Raw genomic sequence first — 21031 nt, forward strand, 5'->3', positions numbered from 1 at the left:
GTTATTGCATTTCATTAGCATATAATGTGACTTGCTTGTGCTCCAATTATGGTTCGTTCATATCCTGATTTGGGCAAGGCAATAGATCTAATTGATTTACAAGCCAAATGCTCACAGATAATATCTTTATAATATAAAATTTTGAAAGTAAAATGCCCTAAGAAAATATAATTAAGGATTTCCCGACTGAGCTATGAAAGGATTAATTTAAAAATAAAAATAATATAATAATGTATATATAAAAGAAAAAACTTTTAAATATTATGGCTGATGTAATTTTTGAATTTATTACATATTACAAAAAGCTTATTAATTTATATTAATTCCAAATTTAATATGTGAAAATTAAATAAATCTTATTTAAATTTAATACCCAACATAGATGACTGTACAAGTACTAGAGGTACTCTATAAAATTGACTACTGCTCTATTGGAGTACATAAAGGACTCTACATAATATGAACTACTCCAGAGCTACAGTCTTAGGCTATGCTTCACTTTCTAATGCACCTCGCGACAGGCCCAAGTTATTTTGTGCGCTTTGGGCTGCTTGCTTCCTTTTAATTATGCCGCCCTAGATAGCCAGATGGAGCGTGTTCAAATGGACTTTACATAACACTCCAGAGCACTCCCCTGTCTTTAAGTATATGTATCATTTACCATTTGAACGCGTGGGTGCCATAGACAGTCAGAGACGTACAGCCGGATTCCAGTGCATCCGCCCACGCCACACAGCCATTAGGTGAAACAATTAAATCGCAGCACATGAAAAAAAAAGTCGATTCAATTATGCAAATGGAAAATAATTCGATTTGGATGTAAAAAAAAAAAAATCTATTTGAAGCTGACGAAAATAGTTTGAAACCTTGCGAATTGCAGCCGCATTGCAAACCAGTTTGAAGGCGGCAAAAGACACCGAGACAAAAAAAACCAAAACAAATTCGAAGCAAACCAGTCAGGTGTCGTTGCACTAGATGCATTTTCTTTGAGCCAAGCTCAAAGTTTCGGTTAGCAAACAAACAAAATTATTAGCCAACGCCAAAAGAGTTCAAGTTGAGATCTTTGTGCTGATAAGCAGTAATTAGCTGTGGCTATAATTTATAGTTCTATATACATGGTATCAACCACACACACACATCTATCTATTATTACGATAGATCGATGGGGTCTCGCCCATGCGCAGGTGCTGGCTGTTACCAATGCTGGGCTGTAATTAGCTTTAAGCGTATGCATAATTAAGCATACGCCCTGTAGTCACAATTGAAATTGAGTTCAATTAGCTCGGCTCAAAGCTATAAAAAACATACCTAACGTCCAAATATACTAAACTAAACTATTACGTATAGAGCTGTTGAAAGCACTTAAGCCCAGAGACAAAGACAGCTTTAATCTCGGCATTCTTTTGCGATATGCAATCAATTAAGCAATCTGTAATTTTTTCAAGGTTACATCAGCGTGCACTCAGCCCAAGGTCGTCTCACATATTTATTTGTTTATTAATTTAGATACATGGCTAAGGCTAATTTAATGACTACCTTTCCTTTCCTTTACTTAGTCACATTATAATTGTCTTCAATTGGCCAGGTGCTCAAAAGGGGCTGGGCTGTCTTTGCGCCCTGGAGAAATAGCTGTAACCAGCTGCAGCCAACTTGATAAGCGTAATAGGTGCTTAGTAAAGCTACTAACTTAATGAGCAGACAATATAGAGCGGCCAGCTTACCAGGGAAGAGTTGGTGATGAGGAATTTATTCTATTGTTGACGAAGACTCACTAACAGGAAATGTTTATTTTTTTATCAATAAAAGACAATACATCTGTTTTACTAAAGTAGGTATCTTGTTAATTTCCTAGTATAAACCGTTATTGGAGACCTTAAAGTTTCTTGGAGCTAAGACATATGTACTTTTCTTTAATTCAACTGTATTAAAACTATCTAGAGCAAGCACTAGCTAATATGATATTGCTGAAAATATAGAAGCTGAAAGCTTAACAAAGTCTGATTATCGATTTTAAAATAGACTAGGATAATGTAGAAATGAAACTATCGTAGGATCTCAATGAACATCTTAGAATACTATGTCGTATAACTCATATAGACTTTTGTGAGCACGGCTTTCTTCAATCATACATAGTAAAGCAGATGTCTTGCCCATCATCGAAATATTTTGTTAAAGGCTCCAAGATAACATAAATTATCTTGCATCATAGAACATATTATGTCGTATTATATATATACATAGACCCCTAATGAACAGGGCTCTTTTCTTTAAATATCTATATAGTTAAGTAGATGTTATTTCCATCATCCATAGTTTCTATTTCTAAAAAAGTTCTTGAAATAAAACGGCATAAAATCTTCGCATAAATAAAAACGTTGAATGAATTTATTTAAATCGTTTTTCGTCAATCTTACAATTGTTGCAAATTACTTAAGTATGTTTATATGTATGTATGTATGTATATATATATGTTAAATATATACACTGAATATGTACAGTTATTTGTAGTGTTGCATATACAGCTGGGAAATTACACAGAAGGAAATAGAATAGCGGATCGAGTGTGATAGATAGAAAGTATATTGTTGCAATAGACAGATAGATAGATAGGTAGATTGAAGAAGTATAAGAGGAATTGTCGGATAGGCAGGTGGTTTGTAAAGTTCTCAAGTAATAAGAAATTAACATGCTGTTATTTGTTGGTTGTAGTTGTTGTAATTGCAGTTGTTGGACTTATTTGCTGAACACAGATTTAACTCAAATGTGCGCGTGAGTGCGAGTGTGTTTCAGTTGAAGAACCGAGTGGTTCTCGGGTTCGCAAACGGGACTAAGAGCGGTGTGCTTAATAACTAATGGGTGGTTGTGTTGTGGTGGTGGTGGTAGAGTATCCGAGTAGAGAGTCGTTGAAATCGTGAAAAGAAGTGGATAGCGTAGAGTGAGAGAGAGACAACAACTGGTTGCGCCTGCTTCGCACGGTTCACTCCCGACTGTTGTCCTGCCCCGCCTGCCGCTCACTTCATTTGGCATGTTGTGGGTGTTTTTGGCAGCATTTACAGAGTACCGGGAGCAGGTGCCACATTCACGGAGGTGGCAGAGTTGATGTGACCGGCAAGGGGAGCGGTGTGGATGGCACCACGAGTCTTGGCAACATAGACACCCTCAGGACCATGGGGACCCAGGGCAGCGGGACCGGGACCCTGAGCTAGGGCAATGCCGGGAATACCAGCGTTCCAGCCGAGAGGACCGAGACCCCAGGGAGCGGCCTGGACGGCGACGGAAGCTGGGCCGGCCCAGCCGTTGTTCCAGGCACCATTCCAGGCGCCGTTCCAGGCACCATTCCAGGCACCTCCCCACAGAGCGGGACTGCCATGGGCCACCGAGTTCACATAGGAGACACCTGGAGCAATCGCGGCCCACGAAGCCTGAGCACCGGCGACGGCGCACACGAACATGACTACGGCAATGGCGAACTGTAAGTAGAGAGAGAAAGAGATAGAAGGTGAGAGGGTCCAGGATTAAACCAGAGCTAAATAGATCTTGAGCCAACCAGAAGCCAAGTCTCTTACCTTCATGTTGTTGTTGAGGGGTTTTGTGAAGAAGTTGAAGGAGTAGAAGAAAGGCTTGTTGATTGCTCAGCGAACGAGTTGATTCTGATTTCGACTACCAAATTGTGGTAACTTTTATACTAAAAAATTGGCGCGGACTTCGCACAGCAAATGCATTTCCAGCAGCAGCATAAAAAAGCAACAACACTGAACAAAACAAAACAACAAAAAACCTGCCCCACACAAAAGTAACAGCAACAACAAATGCACTCAAGCAAATATATATCAAATTCGAATAAACACACAAAAACTAGACTCAAAACAACGACGACGACGGCGACGACGCCCAAGCCAAAGGCTGGCACAAGCCAATGGCTGAGAGGCTCAGCTGGCGTCGCGGTCGCAGAATTGGAGCAGATCTGTCTAAGTGCTCTGCCCATGTAGTTGCTCTAAGCCTTTCACTGCTCAGCTGCGCAGTCGGCATCGTCGTCGTCGCCGTCGACGTCGGCGTCAAATCGTCCGGCTGCGATCTGCTGGGTGGTGTCGGCGTCTCTCTATGGAGCATCTAGTGGTGGGTCAGGCGAGTGCGGGCGGGGCCGCATTGTTGCGCAAATCGCAATAAGCAAGAATTTAGAGCCGAAGGAAACATACAAGCACACGTTCACACACGTACACACACATACTCAAAACTATCGGCCATTGCAATCGAAAACGCGAAAATTGCAATAACAACACCAACAACAAATGAAATTATATTGATAAAACCACAAACACATTTAAAAGCCATAAGCAAACGCTTACGGCTATGCGCACCCGCAATCCGCCAGCCTCACCTTCACCCTCTGCTGCCCATGCGCCATGCTCCACAATATTGTTTACTTGGGTGCATGCAAAACATAGTTATAAGCTGCTGCTATTGTGATTGTCAGAATATTTTTAATTATATATCACTTGGCGAACTCCCATAAAAAAACTCAAATGGTCGCGTGCTTGCACTGCAAGAAAACAGTTGACAAAATAAAAGAAAAATAGCGCAAAAAGTGCGCGTGCTGATGACGTCACAAGGAGCAAAAGTGACATGGCAAAGCGTGTCAACGATATCTCGATAACTCACGTCTGTTAAGCTCGATATGTAGCACAGGCCATCCCTATTGGTTGTCCTGCGCATTTTTGCTGCTGTAACTGAATTTTTTAATATTGAATTGAATTTTTCTCAGTGCTGTGCACAATTGCATTTCGCTGATTCCAAAGTAGGAAGGCATGTGCGCGGGCAACGCCCAAAAATAAATATAATCAAACGCTGTCAGCATTGGCAAACAATAAAAATGCAAAGCAATAAAAATAAACAGAAACTCAAATTGAACTGAACTACTTTTGCCATATTTGGAAGCATTGGTAAAGGCTTGCATACATATGTACATATTCAACTTGAAATTGACATAAGATGCAAATCACATTTAACACGGACCCCGCTCATTTAACGAGCAGGTCAAAGAGTCAAAGACAATTTTAAGCACCATGTTATTACACACGACCAGAACCATTTACAGACAGCTGCACGCTTTTGACAGCAAACGAAAATAAAATCAGGAAAAAAATGGACAACCAGCATTAATCACATTTAATGTGATTATCCACAGGGCAATTGGAATGCAATCAGCTTGCGCCATTACAGCAAATCAAATAAGAACCTTATCTTTAATATTCATAAGCCGAGCAAATTAAATCGGAATTCATTTTTATGATTTAAGCCGTTTAAATGGTAATCAAGCGTTAACTGTTTCTTATATTTCTATACAAGCAAATGATGCAATTTCTGGGCGTATTATATTTTTTAAATTTAAGTTTACCCGTTGAAGATTTCATCAAATTTGTATCTGTACTACTTTGCCCTATACATGTGCCATTCAGGTCCATTGTTTCGTGGCATAAATTGTATTTGGCAAAACGGTGGGTGGAGATTTAAGCCGCTTGGCTAATAACTATCTTGTCTGCGTTGTAATGATCGGTCAGTTATCGCCACAAAATCGACTAATTGGAGCTGCCTGCCTGGCTCTATTCACGAAACTCGTAAGGCAAGCACCAGGCTAGCTAGCGTGAACGATTATGCAAATTTGCCAATAATTTTTATACATTGAATTGCAGGTTTTGTTCTTGCATCTGGACATGCCCAAAAACAAGTTGCTTTAGCTTGGTGTTAGTGTCAGAGTTTTGCTGATTTTTATATTTTTAATACCTAATATGCAAAATACCTATCAGCTTAATTGCTTTTCATAAAATATATTTATAAGTTCAAACATCACATTGAATTTCTTGATTTGTTTTAAAAGTTTTTATTATATTTTCTTCAAAATAATGAATGCTTTGCAAGCTGCCGGATCACTAATTGCTATGGATATTAGTTGTCGAACATGAACATCGAACGTGACCCGAATTCCAATTCAGTGCATAGTTACTGCAGATATGTTTATATTTTTTAGTCCATTAATTTTCTTCATTTATTCCCTATCTTCTTTATTTTTATCTACCCCACAATAAATACATATATACATACATACATATGTACATGTCTTATCGAAATTATTTTTCAATTGCTGCCGATATTGAACTATTGAACTGGTCGATAACTATCATTTGTCACATTTATTAATTATCATCGATATTTTGTTCAAACACTTTTCTGTTTCATTCCCACAATCCTTGACTATTTTGTCAGCTTTGGCTTGCTTCAGCTTCATTTTATACAGAGACTGCTTTCAAACGTGCCTCAAATCGAAATATTTTTAGACTTTTCTAACATTTTTACTGATATTCACGATTTACATAGAATATGGCTGGTCTAGTGGCAAAAACCAAAGCTTTAATAACCAGTAAGTTGTCTAAGTATTTTCAATATAAGGAGTGTTATGCATATTTAATTCAATTGCAGCCGCTAAGGCTCAGGCTCGTCCGATGTTTGATGAGTTCATGCGCTATGCCAAGGTGGAACTGGCGCCGCCGACTCCCGCAGATTTCAAAGAGCTGCGCGGCGCAGCCGAGAAGGCCAAGAAGGCTAAAGGAGGCCTGGGCAAGAAGACCGTCTCTGAAGCCTGGCTAGGCGCTTTGGTCTCTTTCGAGGTGATCAGCTGGTTCTTCATGGGCGAAGTCATTGGACGTCGTCACTTTGTTGGCTACAAAGTCTAAGAGAGATGAAACTACAGCAAGCCATCGTATTCCATTAATTTGATACACTCCACACATATATATTTCAATTGTCTCAAGCATTGAATAAAACTGCAGCATTCACGGATCATAGGTTCCTCCATTTACTGTGACTAAAGGCCACACCTCGCATTCCATAATGCAAATCGCAGCTGTTGTGGCATTGATCTTGGACACGGCTGCTCAAATGCTACGTGACGTGCAGCCCGCAGGAGGCGTTCAAGCATCGAGGCGTTTGACCAGCTGCTCTGGCATAAATCAGACTGACACCGGCGCAATTGCATAATTCCAAACAATGCACATGTCGCACACACAGCAATAGCAGAAACAACAACACTCACAGTGTTTGGCCCAATTTTTATGGCATTTGAATGGCTCTTGCCCTGCCCCAAAACAAGTGCCGCTTGACGCAATCTCGAGCCTCGATTGCATCATGCACAAAGTCCTTATCAACAAATATTTCAGTTTTCTAACAGTGTAACGCCCACTTATGGTACGAGCCGCAGATAAATGCGAATTCCGCATTAAATTCGTATAAACTAATTATGGCCCCATTCTCTGGGGTCTGGCGTCAGGCGTCTGGGCTCTTACACTGGCTCTGGCACGGGCACTGGCTCTAGCTTTGGCTCTAGCCTGTACAACAATGCTCTAGCCACGCTTCAATTCAATTTAGGAACCTGATCAACGATTTTCTTGTTGTTGTTGTTGTCATTTTTGTAGCCTGCAACATATTTGGCAACAGTGCAAAATTTGCTGCCTGGTTGACTGCAACGCCTTCTACACCCACGCCCCCTAAACACCTAACCTAGACTAAACATGCTACTCATTATTTCATTTAGTTTGTGATTTTTTGTTGCTTTTTTTTTCTTTTTGTCATACTCTACTCATGCGCAAATGATTAATCGAAGTATATTTGTGCGTGGTTTCACAGAGACTAATTATTAATAATCATTTATATACCCTGATCCCGTTGTTTTATAATTATTATTTCTTCAACTTTTGTAAAATCTAAGCAATATTTGAACAATTTTAATGAACATTAACTTTTAACTATCTTAAGTTAAGGTACCTATATTATTTATTTATGTATAATATACATTATATATTATACAATGGCATTGAAACTGATTGGAATTCTATGATACAATGATGTAGCATAAAAAATATAACATAATTATATAAGCTTAATCAGTAATTTCTGAGAACACAATTTCATCAACTGAATAATTTTTACTTAGCAATTTCTTTAGAAATTTCCATACATATTTAAAAAATAATACTTTTTTATTAAGCAGAACTATTTCACTGGAATTTAATTTCAAATCATACTTTATATCAGCATGATTTATATTATTTTAATGATCCATGTGGGCACATAGAATAACCACTAAACATTGCCTTTAACGATTGTTTTTATTAATTCAGCTCAATTCAAAATTGATTTACTTCTAAATGAAAATGTAAGTATGAGTTGTAGGCCGCATATACTCGATAGGTTGTGTCTTTCTATTAGTTTTATTATTTACAAATAATTGAATTAAAAAACTAACATTCGACTTGATTAATGGAATTCAAGTGGGTGGCCTCCGAAAACTTTAAAACTGGCGAGCCTATTGCAGCAATTGTTGTTCAATTTGAAGTAAATATATGTATATATGTATATATGTATATATATTTAACTGATAGACATATGTATATATATATATATATATATATGGCTATTGATTATCTTTGCTTTGTAACTGCATAATCAATCTCTTGCCGTAATTAATCCAATTACAATCACATGTGATAGTAAGCCGAGCTAATGGCCATTAAAAGCTAACGTAATAATTAACCACTTTAGAAGTCAGACCCACTTGAGAACTGTCACAACCGAGCAGAAAGGTATTACGGGTCCGCGTCTTGTGTTTAAGTATTATTTATTTAACACGTTCTATGGTTAGTTTTGAATGCTTATGACATGCCTCCGCCTTGAAAGTTGAAGTGCTTCACGCTTCAACAACCACAGAGTACGTTTCACGGGATGCCAACTGCCAATTGCCAATTGCCAATGGCCAATTGCCTGTTGCCTATTGCCAATTCACTTGATAAGTCCATACGCAACGGAGGTGCGGGGAGACCACTTAGAGAAATGTAAAATATGCATTTGATTCGCAAACAAAACTCGTTTTTTGCATGCAGAGGAATTTAGGAATTTCTAAACCATTTTGACGGGTAGTCAGTAATCAACATTAATAGAAGTAGCGTTGTAGTTGATTGATTTATTATATTAGCATTATGCAAGTTAAGTTTGAGCAACAGAGAGAGAGAGAAAGAAAGAAGATTTTTAATCACTAAATAGCAATAGTTAATGTAGTGCAATATTAATAAAACCTTATAGTAATACACAGTTATATCTTTAAATTTCAATTTAACACGTACAAACAATTAATTTAAAAATAGTTTATCAAAATTTAATGATCTATTTAGCGAACCTGACCTCAAATTTAATCAATATAAGTAAACGCTAAAATTTGGAGGTTAAATAAGATCTCTGACTTCCATTTGCAACTACATATGTATAATCCAAAAACCGATATTAAGTGGTGCACCAAATTGTTCGAGAATTATTGCACTTATTTCATCACCCTATGTAAACACCCCATAATCTCTCTCACAAATTCGATTAATAAAACCCGAACACTATTAAAGCCAATTACAAAGTCAAACCTCTGCAAACTTCACTAAGATCATTTTGTCCATTAACCTTATTCGGTAATTCATAGCATCGCACCCACATGCGATCATACATACATAAAAAACATAAGCGCAACAGCGAAATAGCAATAACCACAACAACAACAACAACAAGCGCTACAAACAAAGCCCAAGTCACAAACAAGATCGACAAACCGGCAGCAAAAACCGAATTGCACGGGCGGCGCATGCCAAATGCGTTGTTGGCCCAAATGCCAGACTTGGCCTTGGCTCAAGCTGCCGTTGAAGTGATGCTGAATGCAGTTGCCAGTGGCTGTTGCTGTTGCGCATTTAGTGGGCCAAAAGCGGCTGCGTGCAAAATAGAAACCAGTAAAGTGCGTTCGTGCGTCCAATGAACCGCCAAGCCGACAAACAGGAAGCGTTTCGAGTGTAACCGAAAAGCTGCGTAAACTTGAACTTGGACGCATAGAAGGAAATTTGTCACACACACACACACACATACACAGCGACTGCGTCATGCGTTCGTTCTGCGTGCACGCGTAGCATAGGGAAGCAAAACGAAAAAGCAACAACAACAAGAAAGACTGAGCAAAAAAGTGAATGGCAACTGGCCGGGCAAGATTTATGGGCGATTGCCATTGGGCGCGGCTGCCAACATGACATGGTAACAACAGCAGCGTCGAATGCTACTGCGTGTGAGCTGGAACTAGCTATGACTGCAGCGGGAACTGTAACTGTAACTGTAACTACAACTGCAACAACTCTTAACAGAGAACCTGTGGGCGTCGATTGACAATTGCAGGCACACGTTCAGCATTTGACATTTTTATTGAAGCGGCCATTTAGCGCTTAGAGCTTATCAGGCGCTGCCTAAATGCGATTTCGTAACACTGGAGGGATGTCTGGAAGCTGTGCACATCGAGCGCGAGCACATTCACCAGAAATTCAACACATAACTGTAAACTGTAGGTGGAGCGAGGGGCGGCTAGGCAATGTAGGTGGTGTTAAGGCGGATCTGAGGTCCCCGCTTGCATACAATTATTTAAGCTGTCCGTATCAAGCTTTGCTGTTGTTTATTTTATTTTAATTTTAATTTTTTTCTTTTTTTACATTACGTGAATTTTTCTATTAATAATTGCGAGTGCCGTTGATCAAGGCAAACAACCCCTGCTCCACTTAAGCCAAACTCTCGTTTTCAGTTGCTGTAACAGCGGCAACAACAACAACAGCAGCTCGCAGAGCGGCAGTTGGCAACAAGTTGGCCAGATGTGTGGCCCCTGACGCAGTCGCAGGCGTAACTGCAACTGAAAAATGATAGTAGAGTTTAGTCAACGCCCCCCTGAAGCGGTTCCATTAGTTGATTGACGTATTTATATGATTAATTATAGTGCAGCTGGGAAACAATTAGCTTTGCTTTCATTCTTTCTAAATAAGTTATATACGCACATATATTTCAATTTCTCTGTCATATACAAAAAAAAACTGCATTGCAGTAATAAAATAATAACAATTTTGTATGTATATTTTTATATATTTATTTATCTATTGTTAAACAAAAATAAGCTTTCTCTCATTTAAAATTCAAATAACCGCTAAACCGCTAATATCGAACAGCCACCACAATTTATCGACAGCTGTACACCATTCTGTTAACAAATACTCATTCTGTTAAGCCTCGATACTTCTACTAAGAATTGAGTACTTTTGTAAGTGGGAAGCCGCACGTGTTGCATTTTGTAAAAATTTAAAACGAAAACAATTATGAAGGTAGCAATGAAAAAAGTCAAGTCCTTGGACAAAACAAAGTCCAAAAAGGCAGTTATAAAGAAAAAGCAACATTCAGAGGAGATCCCAAAGTTGGCAAAGGCCGTGAAGAAAGCGAAGCCAAGTAAAGTTGAGAAACAGCCCAAGAAGAAGGCGGGCAAGAAATCACACAAACAGGATTTGGAGGGTATAAAGGATATAGATCCCGAGTTCTATGATTTCCTTAAAAAGAACGACAAAGAACTGCTGGATTTTAATCTTATGGACAGCGATGATGACGATGACGAGAAGGAAGATGAGAAACACAATGAAGCTACTGTTGCCGAAGACAGCGAAGAGGACGAGGCGAAGTATCACAAGCCTAGCAGTGATCTGGCCGTGGCCAGTGATGAGAGTGACTTCGAAGGAGAAGACGATGATGAGGAAACAATAGCTGCGGGTGGTCAACAAAAAATCACACTCAATATGCTGCGCCAATGGCAGCTGCAGCTGGAGAAGCCCAATGTGCCAATTGAGGCAGTGCGACAGGTTATTCAAGCGTTCAATTCTGCCTTGGCTAGCATTAGTGCCGATGCAGAGGGCGAACAGGCAAATGCCGCTGCTTACAAAGTAGTTGGCGCCGCCGCCTTCAATGGTGTCATCCAACTCTGTGTGCTCCATCTGCAGCCGGCCATAGTGCAAGTGTTGGGTGTCAAGCCCAATAGTAGTCTACCCTTGCACAAGCACAAGAAGTGGGTGAAGGTGCGTGGTTGTCTGCGCTACTATTTGGGTGATCTGATACGCCTCATAGAACAGGTGTCCAGCTCTAATATATTAACCGTGCTGCTCAAGCATCTGCATCAAATGGCCGGCATGGTGGCACCGTTCACAGCACTGGGAAAAACCATACTAAAGCGTCTCATTGTGCTCTGGGCAACAGGTGATGAGACAGTGCGTGTGTTGGCTTTCCTTTGCATACTCAAGATAACACGTAAGCAACAGGTGAGTTGCATCTAATTCTGTCTAGGATTTCAACTAATTTTTGGTATCTTCCTTTGCAGGCCACCATGCTAAACCACGTTCTTAAGGCCATGTATCTGGCATATGTGCGGAATTCCAAATTCGTTTCGCCCAACACGCTGCCTGGCATCAATTTCATGCGCCGCTCGTTGGTGGAGATGTTCGCACTGGACTTGAATGTTAGCTACCAGCATGCGTTCCTCTACATCCGCCAGCTGGCCATACATCTGCGCAATGCGGTCATCTTAAAGAAGAAGGATAGCTTCCAGGCCGTTTACAATTGGCAGTTCATCAATTCGCTGCGTCTCTGGGCGGATCTGTTGGGAGCCAGCGCAAATAAGCCACAGCTGCAGCCGCTTATCTATCCATTAGTGACGATTACAATAGGCGTGATTCGTTTGATACCGACGGCTCAGTACTTTCCGCTGCGTTTCCATTGCCTGCAGTCGCTCATCTCGCTCTCCAAAGAGACGCACACCTATGTGCCTGTGCTGCCACTCATTGTGGAGGTGCTCCGCAGCAACACCTTCAACCGCAAACACACGTCGGTGTCCATGAAGCCTCTTCAATTTACGTGCATTCTGCGTTTGAACAAATCGCAGCTGGCGGAGAATGGTTTCCGGGATGAGGTCGTGGAGCAGGTGTGTGGCTTGCTCTTGGAATATTTGGCTCATGAATCTTCCACGTTGGCGTTTAGCGATCTGGTTGTGCCAGTGGTGATGGCCCTCAAGGCTTATCTCAAAGAGTGCCGCAATGCCAACTATGTGCGAAAGCTGAAGCAGCTGCTTGATAAGATTCAGGAGAGCAGCCGCTTCATTGAGCAACAGCGCAGCAAGAGCAGCGTCACGTTCGACCTAAAGGATGTTCAGGCAGTTCAGGCATGGGAACAACAGGTGCGTAACAAGCGCACTCCCTTGGACATCTACTATGCCAGCTGGTTGAAGACGCACGAGACGAAGAAACGACGCCAAGCGGCTCAAACGGACGACATCAATGCGGACTACGATATACCCAAGTTGAAGCGACCGGCTGCCAAGACAGGCGTCCCGGTGCGCAATGAAGATGGTGAACTTGAGCTCTTCCCATCCGATTCAGAAGATGATGATGAAGCGGGATTGCCCACGGACGACGACGACGATTCAGAGGTGGAGCAGCCGCAACCGAAGAAACCTAAGCGCAAGCAGGAGAAACAGGAAGCAAAGGAGCAGCCGGAGAAAGTGGCGCCTTCAGAGCCTGCAGAAGAATATGACGACGCTGGCACAGCTGTGGATATTGTCAAGGATCTAGATTTGAATGATTGGTGAAACAGAAGCAACCACCACAAAAACGATTGTATCATAGGAATAAACTAGACATACGTACATATATTAACAAATTAATTATTTAGGTACGGAAATAAAGTTCTATTAGCCCAAAGGCTTCTTGCCAGGATTAATTTCGTATTCCTTGTACTTGGGAAACGTGCCTATGGTTTCTCCTTCCACCTGCTTTGGTAGCGCGCCCGCATCCTTCTCTTTTCTGTAGTGCGCATCCAGCTCGGCTGCATTGCGCTTCTTCAGCTCCATGATCTGCAGGTTCTTCACCAACTCTTCGCGCGTAGGCGGATCGTCCCGTCGTCCACGCAGCCACGCCTCCCATTCGGCTGTCAACTCCTGGTCGAAGGCATCTTTGTCGGCTGGCTCGAACCAGCGTGAAGGTTTGCGTTTGCCAAGCGAAGGATTTGGCGGTATCTCGTAGTATTTATTGCCAAAATAATCCTCGCCAATGTAGGTCCCACGGATTCGGCGCGGCTGCAGCGAACGCCAAAAATTTTGCCAAATAATCCCAAGAAGATCACGAGTCGGCTTTTTGCCTGCCATAATTTTGGAGTTCTATTTATTTAGACATTTGTTTATTGAGGTTATATTTTACGGTTACAGTATTTGTTATGGCATGCACCAGCTGACTGTCAAGGCAGTATTGTAAAACAGTTTAAACATTTACGCGGTAAATTTAAATATAAGAGATCTTTTATTGTTTGCCACAGTTTCAATTATTAGTAAGCTATAACTATTATTAGGCTGGCTGGCTTTTTTAGTCTTTTGTACATATTTTAACATTTTTCTATTGAGGTTCAATTTGACTATTTTTTTTATGACTTGGAGTAGCAGCTGTCTGTGGCAGTGTTGTTAAACGACAGCACGGCGGGATGAGAGCGCGCAATATGTTCAAATTACGTAAAAAAATTCAAAGACGGAGGTTATATTTCAGTGGCAACGCATACGGACTATGCCAATCCCTGGCAAAAATATCCACAACATCCGAACGCAACGTATGCTGCGTTTCATTCTCGAAATCCACATCGGCCAGCACAAGACCCACACCAGCGGTGTATGTAAAGTACTCGCCCGACCAGTTGGAGGTTCCTATGTAAGCCACTCGTTCAGTGACCATGTAAGCATTATGATTGACACGTGCAAAGGGTATCTTCAACTGCTGTTCATCCGAAGGCACAATAAAGCGGCGCTATGGCGGAGGATGAATATGTAATATATGTGTATGGAACTTCTGTAAGATATACTTACTATTTGTATATCTACTTGGTGGTTGAATGTTGACAATTCCTGCAGCGAACGCAGATAGTTGTCCTCATTGGGATCCGAATGCTTCCACCAGGAAACCAACAACTTAACAGCCACTCCACGCTCAAGGGCTGCTTTGCACAGAGCGTTATCGATGAGTGGCCAAAATTCCAGTTTGGCGCCCACCAGAATCAACGGATAGTAGTCCATGACTGCAATATGAACGAATTCCGCTGCCGTATCTATGCAGTTGAGAATGGCATCCAAGTCATGAGTTCGTCCACTAGCCGTGAGCGGCGGCGGGGCACTGGATATATAGGCACGCATGGTATAGTTACTATTAATTCGTATAAGCATAGGCTGACGTAGATTGTAGAGGGAATGATAGGACCAGGGCCACGGCTTGGGTATGGCTGCAGCTCCATCGCTGCCCAGTTGCCAGTAAGATTTGAATATCTTCGACAAATCGCGTGTTAAGTGTGGGCAGTTCTGAGCAAGAACACCCAGCTCCTTGACCTGTGTCAGCGACCGCCAGTCCATGTTGGCACTGCCCAAATAGAAATGCTGTCCATCCACAATCCACATCTTTGTGTGTAAGGCACCTTCGTTGGCCAGCTTAACGGCCACCACCTTAGCGGCGCCATAGTTGGCAAAGATTCTGGCATCCGCATGCCACGAGCTCTCCACGCTCTTATTAAGAGCAATGCGTATGCGTAATTTTGGCTTGCCCGGATCTCCATTCGAGAGCAAACGCTGAAACAGCTGCTCACCCAGCTGTGTGCTGCTGTCATTGACATCGACTCCACGCAATGTCCAATACGGAGCAGCTATATCAATTGTTGCCTTTGCTTTATTCAGTAGCAGCTGCCATGCTTCGAAAGTGCTCAAGAACTTCGGACTATCGGGCGTGTAGTTCAGGCCAATAGGTATTGTCTCCACCAGCTGTAATTGACAAGGCAATGGCTTTTCCACGGGGGTGGTTTCGTCCATATGGCCGTTTAGGGTCTCCCAAGGCAACAGGAGCACAGTTAACACAAGCACAAAAAGTATGAGAACGGGTATAATATAGCCATGACCATAGCATAACGCGTTGCCCTCTGCCGCAGCTACAGCGGGGCGCCTGCAGCATGACGTAGTCGTTGACGTTGTTGACGTTGAGTTTGAATTTCGATTGATAATTTCCGTTGCATTGGATACATGTAACGGCACTGCTTGATAATCGATGGTTATTTCGGGCATGTACCCACGTTTACGACGATCCGACATTGCAATGCCAAGCAGCAACACGGCTGCACATTTCTAGTGATTTCTAATTTATGTTTTCCAACTAATATATTATTCGACCAGTTGTGACAAATGGTTGCGCCCGCCCATCCACCCACGCAAACAAAACATAAAACCAGTGCTGGCAAACATTACATTTTGTTATCGATAACTAGTTCAGCTAGAGCTGAGCAACAGACTGATATTGTGACGGCCACCAGTGATTTCCCAATATTGAATATTAATAGCCAATCAGAAGAAAAACTTGACAGTTACATAGTACGTTTTTTCAAACACATCTAGTTAGACTGCACATGATGCAGTTGTAACATGTTTGCGCTTAATACATTTAGGAACGTGTGCCTCTTCTATCGAAACGTACCAGTCACATCGGATAATTTATGCTCATCTCTAATACCATGTCACCCTCACCGCCAGCTAGTTTTCGCGATTTGCGCTCAGTCTGTGTTAAAATCTTCCGGCTGAGAGGGCTGAAAATTTTGACGACTGTGTTATCACTTAAAGCCACCATACAAAATTTCGAGTGTTTATATATAGTTTGATATTGTACGAAAAAAGTCGCGTAATTATGGCAGCAAGAATAATGAACGCTCAGGCACAGGTACGTGTTGCCAAATAAGCATGCCAAGAAAAGTTCTGGAAGCGCGAAGCGGGAATCTGTGCATCCAGACACACATACGCACACGCACACGCATGCAGGAAAATCAATTTATGCTGATAAGACAATTAAAGTCCAATAACAATATATTAAAACAGTGTGCCGACAATTAAATGGTTCATATTCATATGCATAATTGCAGGAAAATTTAATGCTAATTGGAATTTTTCGCGTTGCGATTTTCTAACCTAAAAACCAATCAAAATGTTGTTACCTAACCGAAGCATTTTCTGCTGCTCTTTTTTAATTTTCCAAGAAAGTAGTATATAATTAATATGAGTGCGTATGAGTGTGTGCGTGAAAAAAGTTTATTGCAACTCAGTAGCAGAAATAAAAACGAATAATAAAATTCAATGAATATAATTGCTACAATTTAAGCAACGTGCTAAGAATGTATTTATGTAAGCATCGTTATTCAACGTTGCGAGAAACACTGCCATATATCTTATTAGTTCTTATCTGCTGACACTTTGATAGTATTTTTAATTAGAGTACATAAATATATATGAAAGTGTATTGTATATGAAAGTCACTCACTTCAATAAATAAAATAAGAATAAACAAGTAAACAGCCTGAAGTTTGGGCGTTCTGATACATATGCAATGGGTGCAATAACATCTCCAACTCCAATGCCTAGAAGCTATTGAACTTTTGACGTAGTTTGCTGCGTTCTCCCTACTCTCTTTGTTGTTTTTATTGATCACGTGAAATAATACGAAGTGTTTACTGATGCATATAAAACCAAAAGTACCTCAATGTTGATTTTAAGTTGTTTTCCCACTCTGAGGGGGCTATCAACTTAGAAAAGTATCTACTCGAGAGATAAATAGGTATTATTGGATAATAGTAGTGTCCTCTCTGCTAACCAAGTGACATGCCCTGTTGTCAATGGCTATCTTATCGTTAGACTATTGATACAGTTAATTAATAATATAAGCGTCCGTGATATGTTAATCAACTATTATTTATAGCGTGGCCCCTATACGAATCACAAGGTTTACGCATTGCATTAGCGATGCGCAAACAAATTATTCTGTCAATGATTTATGATTAAATAGAAATGTTAACTGAACTGCAACAAAATGTTTGCTGTTAATAACGGTGTTGTTAATGTAAATATGTATCTTATAAATATTTGGCTAAAGTTCCTACAGTGGCATAAATGTTATTTACATGTATTTATCTGTTAACATTTCTAATAGTCTAATAACAAGTGGTTACATAACAAAATATTTAACTCTTTTGCTATTAATTGGAATGTATATTCTTTTAGGCCACGCTTCATATAGCCCATTTCCACGCCGTCTTAATAAGCTGTAATCTTTTTAAATAACATTCAATATAATTGCTCAACCCTTTTCTAATTTGATTTCACAGGTGTGCAAACTGGGCAAGCATGTTGTGGATCCCATGGTACGTCAATTCCATGCTTCCTGCTACACCGCCTCCAAGGTGGCCCTGTCGAAATTCGACTCGGACGTCTATTTGCCCTACGATAAGCTGAATAAGCGTCTGGAAGTGGTGCGCAGTCGTCTGAATCGCCCTCTGACTCTGTCCGAGAAGGTTCTGTATTCGCATTTGGATGATCCGGCGAATCAGGATATTGTGCGTGGCACTTCGTATCTGCGTCTGCGGCCCGACCGTGTGGCCATGCAGGATGCCACCGCTCAGATGGCCCTGTTGCAGTTTATCTCCTCCGGACTGAAGAAGGTTGCTGTCCCCTCGACCGTGCACTGCGATCACTTGATCGAAGCTCAGGTCGGTGGACCTAAGGATTTGGCCCGTGCCAAGGATCTGAATCGTGAGGTGTACGATTTCTTGGCGTCGACTTGCGCCAAGTACGGCCTGGGCTTCTGGAAGCCAGGCAGCGGTATCATCCATCAGATCATCCTGGAGAACTATGCCTTCCCCGGCCTGCTGATGATCGGTACTGACTCGCACACCCCCAATGGTGGCGGTCTCGGTGGCCTGTGCATTGGTGTCGGTGGTGCTGATGCCGTCGATGTCATGGCCGACATACCCTGGGAGTTGAAGTGCCCCAAGGTCATTGGTGTCAACCTGACTGGCAAGATTAGCGGCTGGACCTCGCCCAAGGATGTCATCCTGAAGGTGGCTGATATCCTGACCGTCAAGGGCGGCACTGGCGCCATCATTGAATACCACGGCAAGGGTGTTGACTCCATCTCTTGCACGGGCATGGCAACCATTTGCAACATGGGTGCTGAAATTGGTGCAACCACTTCACTGTTCCCCTTCAATCAGCGCATGGCCGACTACCTGAAGTCCACCGGTCGCGGTGGTATCGCAGCTGAAGCCCAGAAGTTCCAGTCCAAGATCCTGTCCGCGGACAAAAATTGTGAATACGATGAACTGATTGAAATCAATCTGGACACACTGGAACCGCACGTGAATGGTCCATTCACTCCAGATTTGGGTCATCCCATCAGCAAGCTGGGCGAGAACTCCAAGAAGAACGGCTATCCACTTGACATCAAGGTTGGCCTGATTGGATCCTGCACAAACTCATCGTACGAGGATATGGGTCGCTGTGCCAGCATTGCCAAGGACGCCATGAGCCACGGTATCAAGTCAAAGATCCCCTTCAATGTGACACCCGGCTCTGAGCAGATCCGTGCCACCATTGAGCGCGATGGCATCTCTGAGGTATTCGACAAGTTTGGCGGCACTGTGCTGGCCAATGCCTGTGGCCCCTGCATCGGTCAGTGGGATCGTCAGGATGTGAAGAAGGGCGACAAGAACACCATTGTCACCTCGTACAATCGCAACTTCACCGGTCGCAACGACGCCAATCCGGCTACTCATTGCTTTGTGACCAGCCCCGAGATGGTCACAGCCTTGTCCATTGCCGGTCGCCTGGACTTCAACCCGTTGACGGATGAGCTCACTGGTGCCGATGGCAAGAAGTTCAAGCTGAAGGCCCCCTTCGGTGATGAGCTGCCCGCCAAGGGTTTCGATCCCGGTCAGGATACCTACACCGCACCACCACCTGTAAGCTAAAACTTATCCGTTAATTACTTAAAATTAATTAAATTTCATTGCTCAACAGTCCGGCGAAAACGTCAAAGTTGTTGTAGATCCCAAATCGCAGCGTCTGCAACTGCTGGAGCCATTCGACAAGTGGTCTGGACAGGATTTGACCGATATGACTGTGCTGATCAAGGTGAAGGGCAAGTGCACCACAGATCACATTTCTGCCGCTGGCCCCTGGTTGAAGTATCGTGGCCATTTGGACAACATTTCCAACAACATGTTCATTGGCGCCACCAACTCCGAGAACAACGAGATGAATAAAATCAAGAACCAGCGCACTGGCAAGTGGGGCAATGTGCCCGAAGTCGCCCGCGACTACAAGGCCAACAACATCAAGTGGGTGGCCGTCGGTGATGAGAACTACGGCGAGGGCTCCTCTCGCGAGCATGCCGCACTTGAGCCACGTCACTTGGGCGGACGCGCCATCATTGTGAAGTCGTTCGCTCGCATCCACGAGACCAATCTGAAGAAGCAGGGTCTGCTGCCATTGACCTTCGCCAATGCTGCCGACTACGATAAGGTAGAGATATACATATAGATATGGAATAGAATAGAATTAAAAGTAATAATATTTGATATATTTATAGATCCAACCTACGAGCAAGATTTCGCTGCTGAATCTGAACAGCTTGGCGCCCGGCAAGCCCGTCGACTGCGAAATCAAGAATGGCGATAAGGTGGAAAGGATTAAGCTGAACCATACGCTCAACGAACTGCAGATCGGTTGGTTCAAGGCAGGCAGCGCTCTTAACCGCATGAAGGAGTTGGCCAATTAAGTTACTTAGTCCCCCCTCTCGAGAAGCCTTACATAAACACAGAAACACACACAGACACATACACTCAAGACAGACAGCCAACCATATATATACACCCGACATAGAACGCAAGCAATCAAATTATGGTATTGTTTTTTTAAAACTATTTTTAATTCTTTATTTGGCGCGTTGCTTTTAAATTTTTTATTCAGTGTCGCAAATGCAAATAGTAAAGGTTATGCAATCGAAAAAATAAAATCGAGAAATTGTGAAACAGTTTTATATATATATATACAATTATACATACATTAATTATATTTAGTTGAACTTTTGTTTATTTTTGCAAATTTGTTTGCTGCGAATGCGAATAAAATTTATTGTAATATGTATGAAAACAAGCAAAGTTGTTTTACGTAAATTATTATTTCGCTTTTTGTTGGTTTTTCTCGATGCGGACAATAAACGGACACACGATCCAAACGTGGAGAAGTGGTCAACCATCTCCTAGTCGC

At 42.1% G+C, this 21031-nt stretch overlaps 7 protein-coding genes across 7 annotated transcripts in view; 4 read left to right on the forward strand and 3 right to left on the reverse strand.

Annotated features, from left to right (window-relative positions):
* Window positions 1-21031, forward strand: part of Hel25E (ATP-dependent RNA helicase 25E) — a 113678-nt gene that overhangs the window by 34780 nt on the left and 57867 nt on the right. The window lies entirely within an intron of this gene.
* Window positions 2358-3744, reverse strand: LOC115562765 (uncharacterized). The gene is made up of 2 exons (XM_030384837.2): window positions 3567-3744; window positions 2358-3470 (listed from the first exon to the last, which is right to left on the reverse strand). The coding sequence occupies exons 1-2, from the start codon at window positions 3570-3572 to the stop codon at window positions 3051-3053; spliced, it is 426 nt and encodes a 141-aa protein (XP_030240697.1). The 5' UTR covers window positions 3573-3744; the 3' UTR covers window positions 2358-3050.
* Window positions 6237-6837, forward strand: ATPsynGL (ATP synthase, subunit G-like). Its single transcript, XM_030384838.2, has 2 exons — window positions 6237-6415; window positions 6475-6837. Exons 1-2 carry the CDS (start codon window positions 6376-6378, stop codon window positions 6726-6728), a joined length of 294 nt encoding a protein of 97 aa, XP_030240698.1. The 5' UTR covers window positions 6237-6375; the 3' UTR covers window positions 6729-6837.
* Window positions 11125-13640, forward strand: Noc2 (Nucleolar complex protein 2). The gene is made up of 2 exons (XM_030384789.2): window positions 11125-12191; window positions 12251-13640. Exons 1-2 carry the CDS (start codon window positions 11208-11210, stop codon window positions 13511-13513), a joined length of 2247 nt encoding a protein of 748 aa, XP_030240649.1. The 5' UTR covers window positions 11125-11207; the 3' UTR covers window positions 13514-13640.
* Window positions 13554-14071, reverse strand: LOC115562746 (NADH dehydrogenase [ubiquinone] 1 alpha subcomplex assembly factor 2). Its single transcript, XM_030384790.2, has one exon. The coding sequence runs from the start codon at window positions 14066-14068 to the stop codon at window positions 13616-13618; it is 453 nt and encodes a 150-aa protein (XP_030240650.1). The 5' UTR covers window positions 14069-14071; the 3' UTR covers window positions 13554-13615.
* On the reverse strand, window positions 14094-16367 carry LOC115562753 (5'-3' exonuclease PLD3). Its single transcript, XM_030384805.2, has 2 exons — window positions 14774-16367; window positions 14094-14714 (listed from the first exon to the last, which is right to left on the reverse strand). Exons 1-2 carry the CDS (start codon window positions 16034-16036, stop codon window positions 14436-14438), a joined length of 1542 nt encoding a protein of 513 aa, XP_030240665.1. The 5' UTR covers window positions 16037-16367; the 3' UTR covers window positions 14094-14435.
* Window positions 16468-20836, forward strand: mAcon1 (Mitochondrial aconitase 1). The gene is made up of 4 exons (XM_030384843.2): window positions 16468-16655; window positions 18091-19722; window positions 19781-20284; window positions 20352-20836. Exons 1-4 carry the CDS (start codon window positions 16623-16625, stop codon window positions 20538-20540), a joined length of 2358 nt encoding a protein of 785 aa, XP_030240703.1. The 5' UTR covers window positions 16468-16622; the 3' UTR covers window positions 20541-20836.

This window comes from Drosophila navojoa, chromosome 3, assembly GCF_054131105.1.
Source record: "Drosophila navojoa isolate 15081-1374.11 chromosome 3, UAZ_NAV_1.0, whole genome shotgun sequence".
Lineage (NCBI taxonomy): Eukaryota > Metazoa > Arthropoda > Insecta > Diptera > Drosophilidae > Drosophila > Drosophila navojoa.